The sequence below is a fragment of the Gracilinanus agilis genome, chromosome 4 (assembly GCF_016433145.1).
Source record: "Gracilinanus agilis isolate LMUSP501 chromosome 4, AgileGrace, whole genome shotgun sequence".
In the NCBI taxonomy this organism is placed as follows: domain Eukaryota; kingdom Metazoa; phylum Chordata; class Mammalia; order Didelphimorphia; family Didelphidae; genus Gracilinanus; species Gracilinanus agilis.
Genome location: NC_058133.1, coordinates 195,590,060 through 195,606,455, shown reverse-complemented (window position 1 = coordinate 195,606,455; position 16,396 = coordinate 195,590,060). Strand labels below are relative to the sequence as shown.

Here is a 16,396-nt window from a genome sequence, read left to right as displayed (position 1 = left end):
CCTTCTATTGACTTTTGGGGAGTAGACATGAGGATTAAGAGAAGACAGATTTCTAGGTCCTGGCTTGGGCATTCTCCCAAGCTGGGCCCTCTGCTTTGAGGAGATACCATCAAGGAGAGGTGGAGGCAGCTTGAATGTGCCCATCCCACATCATGTTTATTTTTCTGGGCCCGAAGCCCCTCCCCAACTCGTCTTCCATCAAGAGCCAAAGGCACTGCTCCTTCTGTCTCAGTTAAAAAAATATACTTGGTCTCCAAGAGGCTGCTCTTTCTTAAAAGGAGAACCCCCAGAGGGGCCCTGGGCCGGTGAGGAGTCATCCCTGCCCGAATCATATGGAGACACACGTCTCCTCTTGGAGTCTCCTTCACCAAGTCCTGAGTCATTAGAATCTGACTTTGGAGTATCAGTCCAAATCTCCTCCTCAGGCCTCTTCTCTTCTTGGGCCCCAATAACAGGATCCATAGGCATTGGGGGCACAGATCGGAGCCAGCCCCCATTGTTGACTTTGGAATTATATGAGGGGGAAGTTGACCAGTCTCCTAAAGGGATTAGAGCATCCTGGCTGGGGTAGTAAGGCATGGTGGGTGGAGAAGTGGAGGGCAGAAGTCCAGGCTTCATACCATTCATGCCCAAGGGGAGGATCTTACTGCTACTGTAAGAAGGGTCATAAGTATAGTCCAAGGGTGGCTGGGGAGCCTGAGTAAAGAGCCAGGGAGGAAGGGGGACTCCATCCTTGGGTTGCCCATGATGTGGCTCAGGATAAAAAGGATTGGGTGATGAGTACTGGCTTGGTAAGTACCGGCTCCTAGCCAGTAGAGGATAGCCAGAAACTGGTTCAGGGGAAGTAGTGACATTGGCTTCCACAGCTGTCAGGAACCTTGAGGAAGAAGGAAAGGAAGGGAAAAGGATATAACTAAAGGATATAGAGTTACCCAGAAGTCTACCTCCCTTATCCCCAGTTCTGAGTCCCAAGCCTGCTTCTTATCCAACCAATTTCCCTCTTCTCTACTGCTAGTCGAGGCATGCAGAATTCTGGAATAAAGAAGAAGAGAGGAGAGGACTGAATGAGCACTACCCATAATACTTGGGGCCTGGTAGATGAAGAAGGGGAGACACAAAAAGGAGCTGATGAACCCCAACCAGCACTTACGTATCCAAGCTTTCTCTAAAGCCTTTGGCAAAGGGATTATTGTCAATTTTTAGCTGTGTGATCTAGAGATAAAGGAAACGAAAACCAATGAGTGCAGGACATTCTCTCCTTTGGAAATTAGAGTTACCTTCTAGGAAGTCAAAATATATGACCTTTATCTTTGCATTGAGTAATCTTGGGGAAGCTACCTCAATTTCTTCATCTGTAAAATGGGGAGAGGGAAGTGTGTAGGGGAAGACTATTTTAACTATTTCAGGTCATTTACAAGGGCCAGTGGAACAATTTGCCATTTTCCCTGACACTGCCCCCTGGATTTCTGGGGGTCCTTGAATTCAGATGGAGGAAAATATTATAACTTTAGTTTCATTTATTTGTAACTGAAACATAGTCTTTTTTTTTAAAATTATGAAATTGTTTGTTTGTTTCTAAACAAACAACTCATGATCCTGAGAAGTCCATAGGTTTTCCCAGAGTGGCAAAAAGAGTCTATGATACAAAATATATTAGAAACCCCCTGCCTAGAACAAAATATTCCCTGATCAATACTCTCCTTCATTTTTTTGCTTTCCCTATTAGAATGTAAGCTTCTGAGGGCAGGTAGGTAGCACAGTGGATAGAATGTGTACCAGACCTTGAATAGGGAGGACCTAGGTCCAAATCTGTCCTTAGACACTCCCTGGCTATATGACCCTGGGCAAGTCACTTAACCCCTATTTGCTTAGCTCTTGCCCTTCTGTAGAGTTGTTACTAGGACAGAAAGTAAGGGTTTAAAAAAAAAAAGAACTATCACTTTTATCTTTGTTTTTTTGTATTCTTGCTTTTTTGAGTTACTATTTATTTTAATTTTTCACATATAACAATATAATACATAATATAACAATAATACATGTGATTTGTTGTAAATATGTAACAAATTATAATAAGCATGCTTAACCAAGAGAAACAAATTATCACATTAGCTATGTTCAAAAATCTGTCTTGAGGACAGCTAGGTGGCTCAATGGACCGAGAACCAGGCCTGGAAACAGCAGGTCCTGGGTTCAAATCTGACCAGTTGTGTGACCTTGGGCAAGCCATTTGATCCCCATGGCCTCACCCTTACCACTCTTCTGCCTTAGAACTATTACATAGTGTTGATTCCAAGATGAAAGGTAAGGGTTAAAAAAAAAAAGCTATATATTCTTTTTTTCCCCCCTCCTTCCTTCTCAAGGAAGCAGGTATAAGATGCAAATAATACATATTTCCCTATTCCTTGTGTTGTGAACCAAGATACACATTGCTCACACTTTTGTCTTTGTGAGCTTTGTGCTCCCAGTCTGCACATTATATAAATGGCTGATTGGCTCATTCCCTCTCTGTCTCCTCCTAAGTCCAGCCTTGATGCGTCCATAACCTGTCCCTTACCTCAGAGTTCTGATACGCAGTCACAGCTATGAACTCCGTTTCTGGGAAGGTGAAGATGTGGGTCAAGGAAGAGGGACCTGCTGTGTCATGGTCACCATCTCTCACTTCTTCTACGTGAAGCCTTGGCTGGTATTTATGGAGAGACTGCAATACGATCATCTAGAATGGAAATCACAAGGAGTGAGGCAAGAAGGGCAGCCATTCTCCCCCCACCTATCTGACCTCTAGCAGTAGTGACGAGGAAGATGGAGAAGAACCTTATGTCATCTGAGATCCGTTTTTTCCCCAAGCTCCACAGGTCTGAAGTGAAAAAGGCTCATCTTAAGTTCAAATCTGGTCTCAGACACTTAAGAGCTGGGAGACCCAAGACAAGTCCCTTAACCCTATTGGCCTCAGTTTCCTCATCTGTAAAATGAGTTGGAGAAGAAAATGGCAAGCTGTTCCAGTATTATTGCCAAGAAAACCCCAAATGGGGTCACGAAGAGTCAGGCAACTGAATAACAACAACAGATCCCTATCTTTGGTACAAATAGCAGCAATGCAGTTATAACTTGATAGCATTTAGAGTACCACACATATTGCCGTACTATGACATGTTTTATTTTTTAATAACCAGTTCATAGAGGCAGTTGTGTGGCCCAATGAATTGAGATCCAGACCTGGAGATAGAAGTCTTGGTTCAAACCTGGCTTCATACATTTCCTAGCTGTGGGACCCTGGGCAAGTCACTTAACCTCAGTTGCCTAGCCTTTAGCACTCTTCTGCCTCAGATACCAATATATAGTATTAATTCTAAGATGGAAAGTAAGGATTTAAGAAAAAACTATATTATTCTTTTGACTCAACTAAAATATTTGCAGATTGATGTCAGGATTTGGCAGTACTTGTCTTTATAAAAAGATAATTTCAAACATGAAATGCATAAAATCTCATTAGAGATCAGCACTAATAGATGACCATTTGCAATCAGTTTTGATGATAGAGATCACTAACTTTGAGCTCCAAGTAAGCAAAATATTACCCCCCCCCCCCATTCTTAGAGGTGTTTGTTTTGAATTCAGGGAAGTGCTATTTGGAAGTGTCTAGCAGACTCCCTATGGACACATGGGGACTTTGAGACTACATTTCCCATGATCCCTATGGGTTTCCGGTTTCCAGTTCAATTTAAACTCAGAGGAGGGCCTAGAGAAAGCCTCTTTCTGGGTTTTGCAGAGTGGCTGGCTGGTGTACCAGAGGGACAAGATGGGCTCCGGCGGTAAAATTAAAAGATAGGCGCGGTCGTATATATTTTACCAACATGGCCATGGCTTTAATTAAACTACTCATTTCTCTTATTATATCAAGTATCTATCATTTTTAATCTTAACATAGGTAGACCAAAAATTACCTCAAAATTTTAACCAATTATATTATCTTATTATATGAATTTCATCAATAACAAAATTGCAGAAATGTGTTTTTCATTCATTACCTACGTAATATCCTCAATTTTTCCTCTTGGCTCACAAAGCCTAAAATATTTACTATCTGGTTCTTAAAAACAAATATCTGCTAAATTTTACTATAGAGGAGAGACAAGGAAAGAGAATTGGTAGCTTAGCACAAGCAGTACAAAACTTTACCTTAGTTACTGACTCCCTTAAAATCAGAATGGACCAAATGGAAGCTAATGACTCCGTAAGACAACCAGAAATATTAAAACAAAGTCAAAAGAGAGGGAAAATAGAAGAAAGCATAAGGGTTCTTCTATAAAAAAAAATTGACCTTAAAAACAAATCAAGGATATTCCACTGATCCTCCCTTCTATCTCTTAGCCAGTACCATATTGTTTTGATGACCGCTGCTTTATAGTATAGCTTAATATCTGTTTAGTGCTAAGCCACCTTCCTTCACGTTTTTTTTTTCATTATTTCCCTTGATATTCTTGATCTTTTGTTCTTCCAAATAAACTTTGCTATAGTTTTTTCTAATGTAGTAAAAACGGTTTTTGGTAGTTTGATAGGTATGGCACTAAATAAGTGAATTAATTTGGGTAGAATGGTCATTTTAATTATGTTAACTCATCCTATACATGAGCACTCAATGTTTTTCCAATTGTTTAGATCTAGTTTTACTTTTTTTGGAAAGTGTTTTGTAGTTATGTTCATATAATTCCTATATTTGTTTTGGTAGATAGATTCCTAAGTATTTTATATTGTCTAGGGTAATTTTAAATGGTGTTTCTCTTTCTATCTCTTGCTGCTGTGATGTGTTGGAAATATATAGAAAAAACAAATAAGGAGATACAATTTAAGAATCACTGAACTACCTAAAAACCATGACTTTAAAAAAAAAGAGCCTGGATATCATATTTCTTTTAATTCTTTTATTTTCAGTTCCAAATTCTCTCTTTCTCTTCTTCTTTCCAATCCACTGAGAAGGCAAGAAAAATAAAACACATTATAAATGTGTATAGCTATGCCCCCAGCCCTAAAAAAGGCTGTTAAAAGAAAGAAATAGGAGAAAATATACTTCAGTTTGCACAGTGAATCTACCATTTCTTTTTTCTGGAGGTGGATAGTATATTTCATCATGAGTCTTTTGGAATTGTGATGGGTCATCGTGTTGATCAGAATTACTAGATCCTTCAAGTTGAATCTTTACAATATTACTCTTATTGCATAAATTGTTATCATTTTGCTTACTTCATTTTGCATCAGTTCATACAAGTCTTTCAGGTTTTTCTAAAACCATGACTTTTAGCATTTCTTACAATACCACTGTATTCCACCATATTTATATACTAGAACTGATTCAGTCATTTCACAATTGATGGGCATCTCCTCACTTTCAATTCTTTGCAATCACAAAAGTATTTCTATATATTCCTCTTTATTTGATCTCTTTGAAGTAAATATAGACCTAGTGTTGGTATCTCTGGGTTAAAGGGTACATACGTTTAGTAGCTTTTGGGACAGAGCTCCAAATTGTTTTCCAGAATGGTTGGACTAGTTCAAAATTCCACCAACAGTACATCAAGATACCTATTTTCCCACATCTCCTCTAGCACTTATCATTTAAGTTTTTGTCATCTTAGACAATTGGATGGGTGCGAGGTGCTACTACAGAGTTGTTTTTCTCTAGTAGCGTTTCTCTAGTTATTTGAGATTTGAAGTATTTTTTTTTACTATGGCTTTTGGTAGTTTTGATTTCTTCTGAAAACCAGCTATTCATGCCCTTTGACTATTTATTAATTGGGGAATAGCTCTCATTCTTGAAAATTTGATTCAATTCCTTTATATATTTTAGAAATGAGACCTTTATCAGAGATTTTCTGCAAAAGGTTTTATTCTCTGGTTTCCTGCCTTTCTTCTCATTTTAGCTGCATTGGTTTTGTTTGTGCAAAAAAAAATTTAATTTTATGAAATCAAAATTAACCATTTTGCTTCCTGTGAACTTTTCTGTCTCTTGGGTTGTCATAAACTCCTAACCTCTCCATAGATATAATGGATATATGCATCATATTTCAAGAAATCATTAAAGATATACAGTGAACAGAGCAATATAGATAATCACAACAATAATATAAATGAAAACAGCACTAAAAGATAGCTAAATTTGAATCAATTACAATGATCATTTAAGTCTCAAGAACAGAGAATGTTACATAGGTCTCTCCTCTCAGGGGAAAGGTTAGGATCTAGGGATATATATATATATATGGATGTAGTCAGATGAGAGTGCTTGATCAATCAGTTTTTTTTAAACTATATTTCTTTGTCTAAAGGAAAGGTTCACTTGTGTGGGGAAGAAATCACTGATATTTTTTAAAATCTTCAATAAAGAAAGGAAAGGAAAAGGAAAATCACTGGGGAAAAAACATGGCCCAGATCCCTTAGTACTAGAGGACAAAGTGAAAATAGAAAAAATCCACTAGTCATCTCCTGAAAGAAATCCAAAAGTGAAAATTCCCAGGAACACAAGTAGCTAAAATACAGAGCTTCTAGGTCAAAGAAAAAATACTGCAAGCTGCCAGAAAGAAAATTTAAATGCCATGGAACCATAGTCAGGTCATGAAAGATTTAGCAGCTACCATCATAAAGGAGCTGAGAGTACTGAATGTGATATTCCAGAAAGCAAAATATATAGGCTTACAACCCAGGAAAAAATTTTAAGCAGAAAAATGTAGTATAATTCTATAGGGGGTGGAGTGAGAGTGAGAATGGAGATGGGGAAGAAAGGAGGAAGTGGGCTCTTAAATGAAACTGACTAGAGAACTTCTATATATTCCTGTTGAAAAGACAGAAGCTGAGTAAAAAGTTTGAAATGTAATCAGAGGAGTAAAGAGAACTACAAAAAATTAAATGCAAACAGATAATCAGAGAAGGTGTCATAGGGATGAAGTGTGTGCATTCTAATGGGGAGGCAGGGGAATTATGTAAGCCCTCCTAGAGAACCATGATGTCAAGTAGAGGGAGTCAAATAAGATGCAGGACCTGGGGATGATTTTTGTTGTTTTATTTTCTTAAAAGGAAAAAAGGAAAGAAGGAAAAGGAAAGAAGAAAAGCAGGAAGGTTGGGAGGGAGTATTTGATATCTCCTTTAATTTGGGGGGAGGGGTAACCTCCAAGTAGAAAATTACACAAATGAGGTAGGAGTGGAATGAACAGGCATCACCTGAACCTCACTAAAGTGAGAAGAAAAACAATTTATACTAGAACGCCAACTGATCAATTCCAAAGAACCTATGATTTAGAAAGCTGTCTACTTCCTGAAGAGAGATGTTGGATTGTTCATGTAGAGTGAGAAATAAATTTTTACATACGGCTAATATGTATAGTCAAAACATAGCACATTCAATGTGGGAATGTGCTATGTTTTGACTGTAAATATTAGTTGCCTAACTTTTAAGTTTTTTATAGGGGAGATAGGATGGTGGGAGGCAGAGAGAACAGATGCTTAGATCAGGTACATCAATTGACACAAAAATAGTGCAAATTTTTAACTCTGAAATTAAAAAAATTATCCTACTATCTGTTTTATGGGTTAAAATACACTGCATTATTTGATGATTGAAATTAAATTTGAAGAATGAAATTAAATTCTTTAATTAAAAAAATAAAATTTTCATTTAATTTTCTTTAAACCCTTAACTTTTTATCTCAGCATCAATACTGTGTATTGGTTCCAAGACAGTAGAGTGGTAAGGGCTAGGCTGTGGGAGTTAAGTGACTTATAAAATTTCGTTTTTAAAATGAGAAACTAAGAAACTCCATGCTTACTTGGTCATCTGTTCTAATAGCTCACTCCCTGTTCTACTACCACCAGAAAGTTCTTCAAGTCTAGCTTCAATCTTCTTTCCTCTTGTTTTATCCTCATGGACTTAGGAATAATTAAAGGGTAGAGACAAAGAGGATCTTACCTGGGTTACATTATTGGAGGCTCCCTTATTATTAGTCAGCTTGAGTTTTCCAAATGATATCTCTTGCCGCATCCAGTGGGCCCCTGTGTTGGGTGAGTCTGGGTGGATATATAGCCTATTCCCTGTAAAAAGAGAAGCTCTTTTGGTGTTATATATAACCTCTTGTGGTCAGGTTCTTGGGAATTCCTGACATTAGAGAGATGCAGGGGAAGACGGAAATGTCTCTGGTTTCTATAAGGCTGGACCACCGGATCACTTGGCATCAGGATAAAAGTATAGACGGGCCTAGGAAGAAAAAGTTCTGGAGCTTGGAAAAAGAGACAAGACAGAAAGAAAAGAGTAAAATGGGAAAGATTGGGGAAAGGGAAGAGTACTGGGGGGAAAAGGGACAGGGATTGGACAGGAGAGGCAAAGGAGTTAATTAGGTTTGCCAAACTCCCACCAGAGGGCGCCCCAACCTCAGAGACAAGGAAAAACATCCCACTGGCTGATCCATCCCAGTGCCCCAATGGATCCCCTCCCTACCTGGCATGTTGTTTTCAGCCTTTCCACATTGAACCCATTTGCCATTCTGGTAACGCCAGTGGTGTTGATCAACCAGCACCACTTCCACAAACACCCGGTAATGGGCAACAGGATCCATCCCATGGATCGTGTAAGCCAGGAAGGGGAACATCCGCCTGTGAAGAAAGAGAGAATTCTGTTGCTCAGCTCACGTCCTTCCAGATTTCCAAAGTACTTGGGGCTGGACAGGGTTCCGCTCTAAGTAGAGAATAATTTCAAATTAGTCTTTGTTTCTCTAGCTCTAAGTATCTGGGCACAGAGAACTTAATAAATGCTTTTTTTTTTTTTTAAATAATAGCTTGTTTATTGAGGCATTAATCTTCCCTTGATAGAGATGTTAAACTTCCATTTTGACATGGGCTAGCTTTTTTTTTTTTTTTTTTTTTTACTCAATCAATGATTACAAAAACTTTTATTAAGTACATCTTGTGTGCTAGGAACTATGTGAGTAAGTGGGAAACAGATAGATCCCTATAAAGCTTCTCTTGTTGCTGAGGGAGTAGTTCAGTTGTTTTTCAGTCATATCTGACTCTTTGTGTCCCCATCTGGGGTTTTCTTGGCAGAGATACTGGCGTGGTTTGCCATTTCCTTCTCTAGTTCACCTGACTTGACAGATGAGGAAACTGAGGCCAATAAAGTTAAGTGCTTTGCCCAGGGTCACATAGGTATCTGAGGCTGGATTTGAACTCACAAAGATGAGGATGAGTCTTCCTGACTCTGAGACCTGGCACTCTAAATCTATTGCACCACCTGGGTAGTGTGGAGCTTAAAACCAACTACTGTCGGGGCAGCTGGGTAGCTCAGTGGATTGAGAGCCAGGCCTAGAGACGGGAGGTCCTAGGTTCAAATCTGGCCTCAGACACTTCCCAGCTGTGTGACCCTGGGCAAGTCACTTGACCCCCATTGCCTACCCTTACCATTCTTCCACCTATAAGTCACTACACAGAAGTTAAGGGTTTAAAATTAAAAAACAACAACAACAACAAAAAAAAACAACTGCTGTCTCACTATCTTCCAAGGGGCACCAAGCATCTCTAACTGACAGCCCCATTACCCAGTCTGATCAACTCAGTAGGCATGCGGGTCTCTCCCAAAAGATGGGGCAGCATGAAGCCTCCATCAAGCCCAAGAAGAAGGACATGCTTTTTCCTCAGACATGAAAACCTGAGCTTTATCACACCTACCACCCTCCCCATCAGCAGACATTCTGCTTCTTTTTCAATACTACCAGAGCTGTGACCAAGGAGCTAGACCCTGGGACATGTGTTGGTCCTATCTCCTGCCTCTTCCCCCCTACACACACATGCTGCAAAAGAGAAACTAAAGATGAGCTGGGCAAGTGCAGGAAGCTTCTTTTCCGCCTGCCCCTGGTTTCAAAGGCTCCATCAGGCAGAACCTCTTCCACCCCAAACCTCCAAGCCTGACCTGGGGTTGAGCTGAGGACCTAGGACCAGCAATGGGGATCTTTCAACATGGAGGAATAGAGTAGATAACAGATTAGAAATAGTATTCTACTGTGCTAGGGAGAACATTAACCCTTTGACTCCCAGCATTGGCATAGCATCGATGCCAGCCTTTTCCTTTGAAGTCACTAACATGACATAGCGCCATCAGAACACATCAAGAAAAAAAATCTTTTTTCATAGTAGAAGAGGCATTTTCCACATGAATCCTTGCCTCCCTCTCCAGTACATATAGTAAGTAGGAAATACTGCTGCCAGATTGAAAACACTTTTCTCCCCCTTTCCACCCATTCATGAGGCTTTTAGATTAAGGATCCCCTTGTCTAGGTGAAACAGATCTGGACCCATGGGTCTATGATGATCTGGGTTCTGATCCTTGGGAGCCTGATCCAGGAGTCTTCCCCTTCTACTTCTCTAAACCCCTAGAAGCACAGAGGGCTAGGGAACATATTTGATGGGAATCAGGAATAAAGATTCCAAAGGGACAAAGGTCCAGAGATGACTGCTAGAGCCCAAGTGTTAGAGCCCAACAGAATGCACCCATTCCAGGGTTGTACCTGGGAAAATCAGTGGAGGGGGTGAGGAGGGTTCCTTTTTTTTTTTTTTTTTTTTTTTTTTAAACCCTTACCTTCCGTCTTGGAGTCAATATTGTGTATTGGCTCCAAGGCAGAAGAGTGATAAGGACTAGGCATTGGGGTTTAAGTGACTTGCCCAGGGTCACACAACTGGGAAGTGTCTGAGGCCACATTTGAACCTAGGACCTCCCATCTGTAGGCCTGGCTCTCAATCCACTGAACCACCCAGCTGCCCCAAGATAAGAAGGGTTCCAATCCCACCTCTGTCACTAATTTCCTGCAGAGAGACAGATCATTTGCTTAGCCTCTCAGCCTTTCTTTAGTTGTTACCCATCAGAACCTCGCTTCCAAAAAGAGAGCTGTCGAGTATTTTTCTATCTCTAAGAGAAACATTTTTAAATGACCTGAGAGGGACGGGAAAAGATGGGAATAGCCTGGACAGTCAGAAGAGTCTGTTTTACTCTGGATTCCCCAGAGCCATCACTATTTTGGGAACTCACAAATAGTCTCTAATTGCTACCCTGATTATTATTGAACACTTGCTAAGCAAGAAGCAGGCAACAGAGCTGAGCAATGGGGATATCTGGCCTTGCCCCGACAAAGTGAAGATGAAATGCCCCCAGAGTCTTCTGCCACCTTCCTTCCATTTCTCTGAGCCATGATTTCCTCATCTTCAGATAAGAGAGTTGGCTAGAGGCACCCTTTACAGCTCTAAGTAATGGAATCCAGCAAAATTTAGAACTTTGGGCATGGAAAGCTTTCCTCCCACCTGTCCTTTTCCTCAACATTCTTCAGCAAATAGTTACTGGTCAGTGTAATTAAAGTACTGAAAAATGGTCACAAATATCAGCCTCCAGGGCAGTGGAGCTCAACAAGTGCGTTCAGCCGGTGTGTACGGGTCTCTTGGTGGTGAAGGGAGTGGCTGCCAGAGGAGAGTGGGGAAACCCAGGGCTATGAGGTGGTGTGGCTCACTCAGTGTTGATTTCTCCCTTTCTGTCTTTCACACACACCCCCTCAGACAAATGTATTTATGCCAGTGCTGTCCCCAGTTATAGTCATTGTTATGTCTCGGCAGATTGGAACCACCAGATTCTATCCTAACCTTCTCCCCTACACACAGTTTTTCTTTTAGAAATAGAGGTAATGAGGCCTCTGATGATTTTCCACCTCCCTCAGTAGCACATCAACCACACGATTCCTTCTCTTCCTTACTCCATATCAATCTCGGAGGCACATGTGGAGCGGTGGGGTGATTTCAGAGCTCAATAGAACCGTAGACACGATCATATAGTCCAATACCCTCATTTGCAGATGAGGAATAGAAGGGAGAGAGACCCAGAGAGAAAGAGACTTGACCAAGGTCAGAAAAGTAATGTGGGAGAGGTAAAGATTTAATCTAAATCTATGTTCTTTCCACTAAAAACAGAAAAATATCATTGCGCGGAAGTCATGAACACACTAAGGCAGATACCTACACATGAATATATGTACAGAGACAAAGTTAACCATAAAACATAAAAGTGCGCACGCCCCATATTTAATTCAATCAACATTTTTGTCCTAAAGAAACCTAAACTATCTGGAAAACTACGAAGGTCTCAGTGGACACGCCTTTAGAAATTACTTAGTTTAACCTTCTCATTTCTCAGATAAAAGTATTCCAAAGGGGGAAATGTTACTTGTTGGAGATCTTATCTAGTGAGTGATAAAACCATAATCTTCACCACTTCCTAACATAGCAGGCCCTATCCCCAATCAGAACCACCCTCCTCCCCACCTTCAAATGTCCTCCTCACATATGTACCTACAGCCAAGCTGGCCAGCCAAACCGAGATATAGGGCAGGGAGGTGGGTAAAATGAGACGGACCTGGGAAAGGGGCAGCACAAAAGATAGGGCATCAGGCCTGGAGTCAGAAGGACCTGGGCTCAAATCTGGCCTCAGACACTTCCTAGCTGTGTGACCCTGGGCAAGTCACTTAATCCTGATTGCCTAGCCCTTTCCCTGTCATAGAAGGTAAAACAGAAGGTAAGGGTTAAGGGGTGGGGGGCTGGAAATGAGTGAATCATCAGGGAGTGAAGGGATAAGGTCATTTTTCCACTTTAGGATGGAAGAAAATCTTTAAAAGAAGAAAGAAGGTGTTGATATGTTGGCTGGTGGGTTGGAGGAATCTTCTGAGAGGTTTGCTGAAATAGGATGGTAGTTATGAGAGTGTCATGAGAATTCTGGTGAACAAAGAGGGAAGCCTTGGTTCATTGGACTCTCCCTAGTAAAGGATTTGACTAGGAAAGACCTGGACTCTGAGAGTCAAGGCTCTGTGACCAACAATCATTCAAGTTTATATCGTGCTTCACAGCTGACTTTCCTCACTGACTACACAATGCCATCTTCATCAACGAGCATTTAGTAAAGCTCCCAAGGGATGAGGAGAAAGGCCCTATCCTCAAGATGAGAAAATTGGCAATCAGTTATCAATATTACCTAAATAGGGGCACAGCTGGGTGGCTCAGTGGATTGAGAGCCAGGCCTACAGATGGGAGGTCCTAGGTTCAAATGTGGCCTCAGACACTTCCCTGGGCAAGTCACTTAACCCCCATTGCTTAATCCTTACCACTCTTCTGCCTTGGAGCCAATACACAGTATTGATTCTAAGACAGAAGGTAAGGGTTTTTTTTTTTTTAATTACCTAAAAAGTTACATAATTTGCACAATTATTTGAATAATTAGGTGCATACTGGACACATAAAGAACAGATGAAAGGGGGCATAGTGGATAGAGCACCAGTTAAGGAGTCTGGAGGCCTGGGTTTAAATTTGACCTAAGAGAATTGCTGCTTTCTTCTGTCTTAGAATTGATAATAAGGCAGAAGTTAAGGTTGTTGGGTTTTTTGTTTTTTTTTAAACAGATAAAAGGCAACTGTAGAAGAGGTCATTTTTATTAATATTATTTTTTTTTAATTCTCACCTTCCGTCTTGGAATCAATATCATGTATTGGTTCCAAGGCAGAAGAGTGGTAAGGGTAGGCAATGGGGGTCAAGTGACTTGCCCAGGGTCACACAGCTAGGCAGTGTCTGAGGCCAGATTTGAACCTAGGTCCTCCCGTCTCTGTCGCTGGCTCTCAATCCATTGAACTACCCAGTTGCCCCCTATTTTTATAGATGAAGAAAATGAGGCAAACAACTCACTAAGTCAGAGATCATCACAGTCTGAGCCAAATCTTTTAACTATATCGAATTGTCTCCCCCAAACCCAACAGATTATGTCATCCACCTGAATCTTAGTTTCTTCATCTACGAAATGAAGGTATTGGACCAGATTGTAGGATCATAGATTTAGTAGTTGAAGGGAATTCAGAGTTCTGTTCTAACCTTATTTTATAGATGAGGAAACTGAGGCCCAGATGACTTGCCCAAGATCAGAAGAGCTAGAAACAGAGCATGGACTCAAACCCACATCTTCTGACTCCAGATTTTTCCAGTCACTTCCCAACCTTTCTAGAATTTGGTCAGAATGGAAATGGAGGCTCCTTGAGAGCAGCTACTATATTGATAATCTTCTATGTATTCTTCACCTGATTAAATGGTGAGTTTTATTAGAAGGAAAAGACATTTAGATTTTTCAAACTGTGCCCCACCCTGCCCTCAAGGCCTCAGTGGAACCAGCTTAATTAATGAGGTTAGAAAAAAGGAGAAGAATCCACCGGAAGGATAAAGGCGACTTAATAAACAATTGAAGGGTATCTCCTTACTTCTAAAATGAATTCTAGTTTCCCAATTAGCGCCTGTACAATGGTTCAGAACAGGGACTGACACAAAATCTTGGTACACAATTGCTTAGTAAACAATCATCAACAGGTTACAAGTTTCTCTTTCTTCTCCACACTACAGGCCTTCATCCGGAAGCAACATCCTCTGCCCCAAATGCGTCCTTCCACTCCCCCAACTCCTCCACAGGCAGAGTCCACTCACTCCCAGCTCCTCTCCAAGCAAGGTGGAAGTGAGAGGTGGAAAAGGGTATTAACACCTTTTCCGCAGTTTAACCCCAGGGGAAGGGGAAGATGAAGCTCAGAGGCCCCGGGATCTTTGGGTGCCCTTACCCCTCAGGACTGAAGGGCATCGCTGCCCCCTTCCCAGCCTGTCTGCCCCCTCCCCCCTTCCACACATACAGAGATACACAGACATATGATCTCAAAGCAAGACCGGAAAGGAAACTTGGAGAAGGCATCTCAATGTTACTGAATCCAGGCCCCCCGCAAAACTGGCTTCTGCACAAGAGCCGCTGAAGGACAGAGAGAGGGAACTGTGACAGGCAAAGGGTCAAAACACCCTCTGCACCCAGCCTGCCTAGCCCAGTCAATTTCCCTCCATTATGTCTACTCCCCACCCGCGGTATATGTTAGAAAAACAAAGAAAAAGAAAAGGTTCGAACAGTCGCAATTTCTGAGCCTCAGGTCTCCCTGCCCTCCACCCCGGAAAATCTTCATTACAAAAAAGAGGGAGTGAGGCAGAGAATACCCCACCTCTTTTCCAGGCTTTACGCCCAGCAATTCCTGCGTGACACTCCCCCTACTCTCTAAACCCTCATTCCCCACCCTCCCGGGTCATATACACTTTGAGGACTGGGGGCGTGGGGGTGGGGAGAAAGCTGGGACTTTGGGGAGGGGTGGGGGAAGCGGGAAAGCAAGGATCTCAAAACCCAGAGGCCTCTTCTCTCCGGAGAGCCAATACTCTCTTCGAAATAACGGGCCCTCGAAGGAGACTCCAGGCGCTTCGTACAAAACCTCAGCCTTTGGTCACTGTTAGTGATGCTTGTGACAGGGAGACGCAATCCTAGTGCCCAAACTCCCGGAGGACCCAGGCGTCCGGCCCCCTACGCGCTCACTTACCGGCCCTGCTTGGTGATGATCATTTCGGTTTGCTGCCGGTAAAACTTGAGCCACAGGGAATGGTTGCCGAGGACCACTTTCAATTTGCCGGAGAACGCGGTCCCGCTGCAGGGCTCCCTGGCTCGGATGCCCAGATTGGCCTCGGGGCCGGGGAAGAACTGGCTGCTGCGGGGATAGAGCCCACCCACGGCTCCGGCGGTGCCCGAGTAGCCGTCCACTGACTGGAAGCCCTCGCCACCCGAGGGAAGCGTATAGGGCTCCGGGCTTCCTGCGTAGCCCGCTTGCTGGGGCTGGGGCCGGGCGGGGAAAGGGTAAGGGGAGAGGAAGCGGCCCGGGCTGGGAGCTGGCTGCACGCCCACAGGCACCATAGCAGCTCCCGGGTAGGGGACGCCCAGTGCCCCGTCGCAGCTGCCTCTGCAGTCTCGGTCAGCTACTCCGGCATCCAGAGGGGCCCGAGGTTCGGGCTGGTAGAAGTAGCGGCCCTGCACTTCGCTCACCCCAACTCGGCCGTCCTCGTCCCCAGGCATGGCAGGGTCGGTGCCCATCAGCATGGTTTCAGAGCGGGTCTTCTGGACGCCCATCCGGGTCGGGGGAGGGCAGCAGGGGGAGTGGGAGAGCCCTGGCAGCTTCCCGCTGCCGCTCCGTTTTTCAAGACACCTGCTTGCCAGCGGACTGTAGCCTGAGACGATGATGGGTCGACGGTCGGAGCGGACCCCCTTCCCATACGTTGATGGGGAAGGAAGAAGCTGGGGCTGCTGTCACTCTCCTGCAGAGAGGGTTAGAGAGGTAGAGTCTCGGGGTTGGGTGCAGTAGAAGGACGGGGCCCAAAGAGGGAGTGGCTGGAACTTCGGGGTTCCTCTACTCCGGTGTTAGCAGTGGCAATGCGGCTCCTCACAGCAGCCTCTTGGCTCCCCAGTCTAGCTCCGTTTCCCCGCCTCGGGCGTCCGGGTTGCCTC

General features: G+C 42.9%; 1 protein-coding gene across 1 annotated transcript; it reads right to left on the bottom strand.

Annotated features, from left to right (window-relative positions):
- Nucleotides 1–228: 228 nt before the first annotated feature.
- On the bottom strand, nucleotides 229–16,021 carry TBX21 (T-box transcription factor 21). The gene is made up of 6 exons (XM_044675771.1): nucleotides 15,441–16,021; nucleotides 8,480–8,634; nucleotides 7,955–8,076; nucleotides 2,555–2,713; nucleotides 1,151–1,212; nucleotides 229–877 (listed from the first exon to the last, which is right to left on the bottom strand). The coding sequence occupies exons 1-6, from the start codon at nucleotides 16,019–16,021 to the stop codon at nucleotides 229–231; spliced, it is 1,728 nt and encodes a 575-aa protein (XP_044531706.1).
- Between the last annotated feature and the right edge of the window lie 375 nt (nucleotides 16,022–16,396).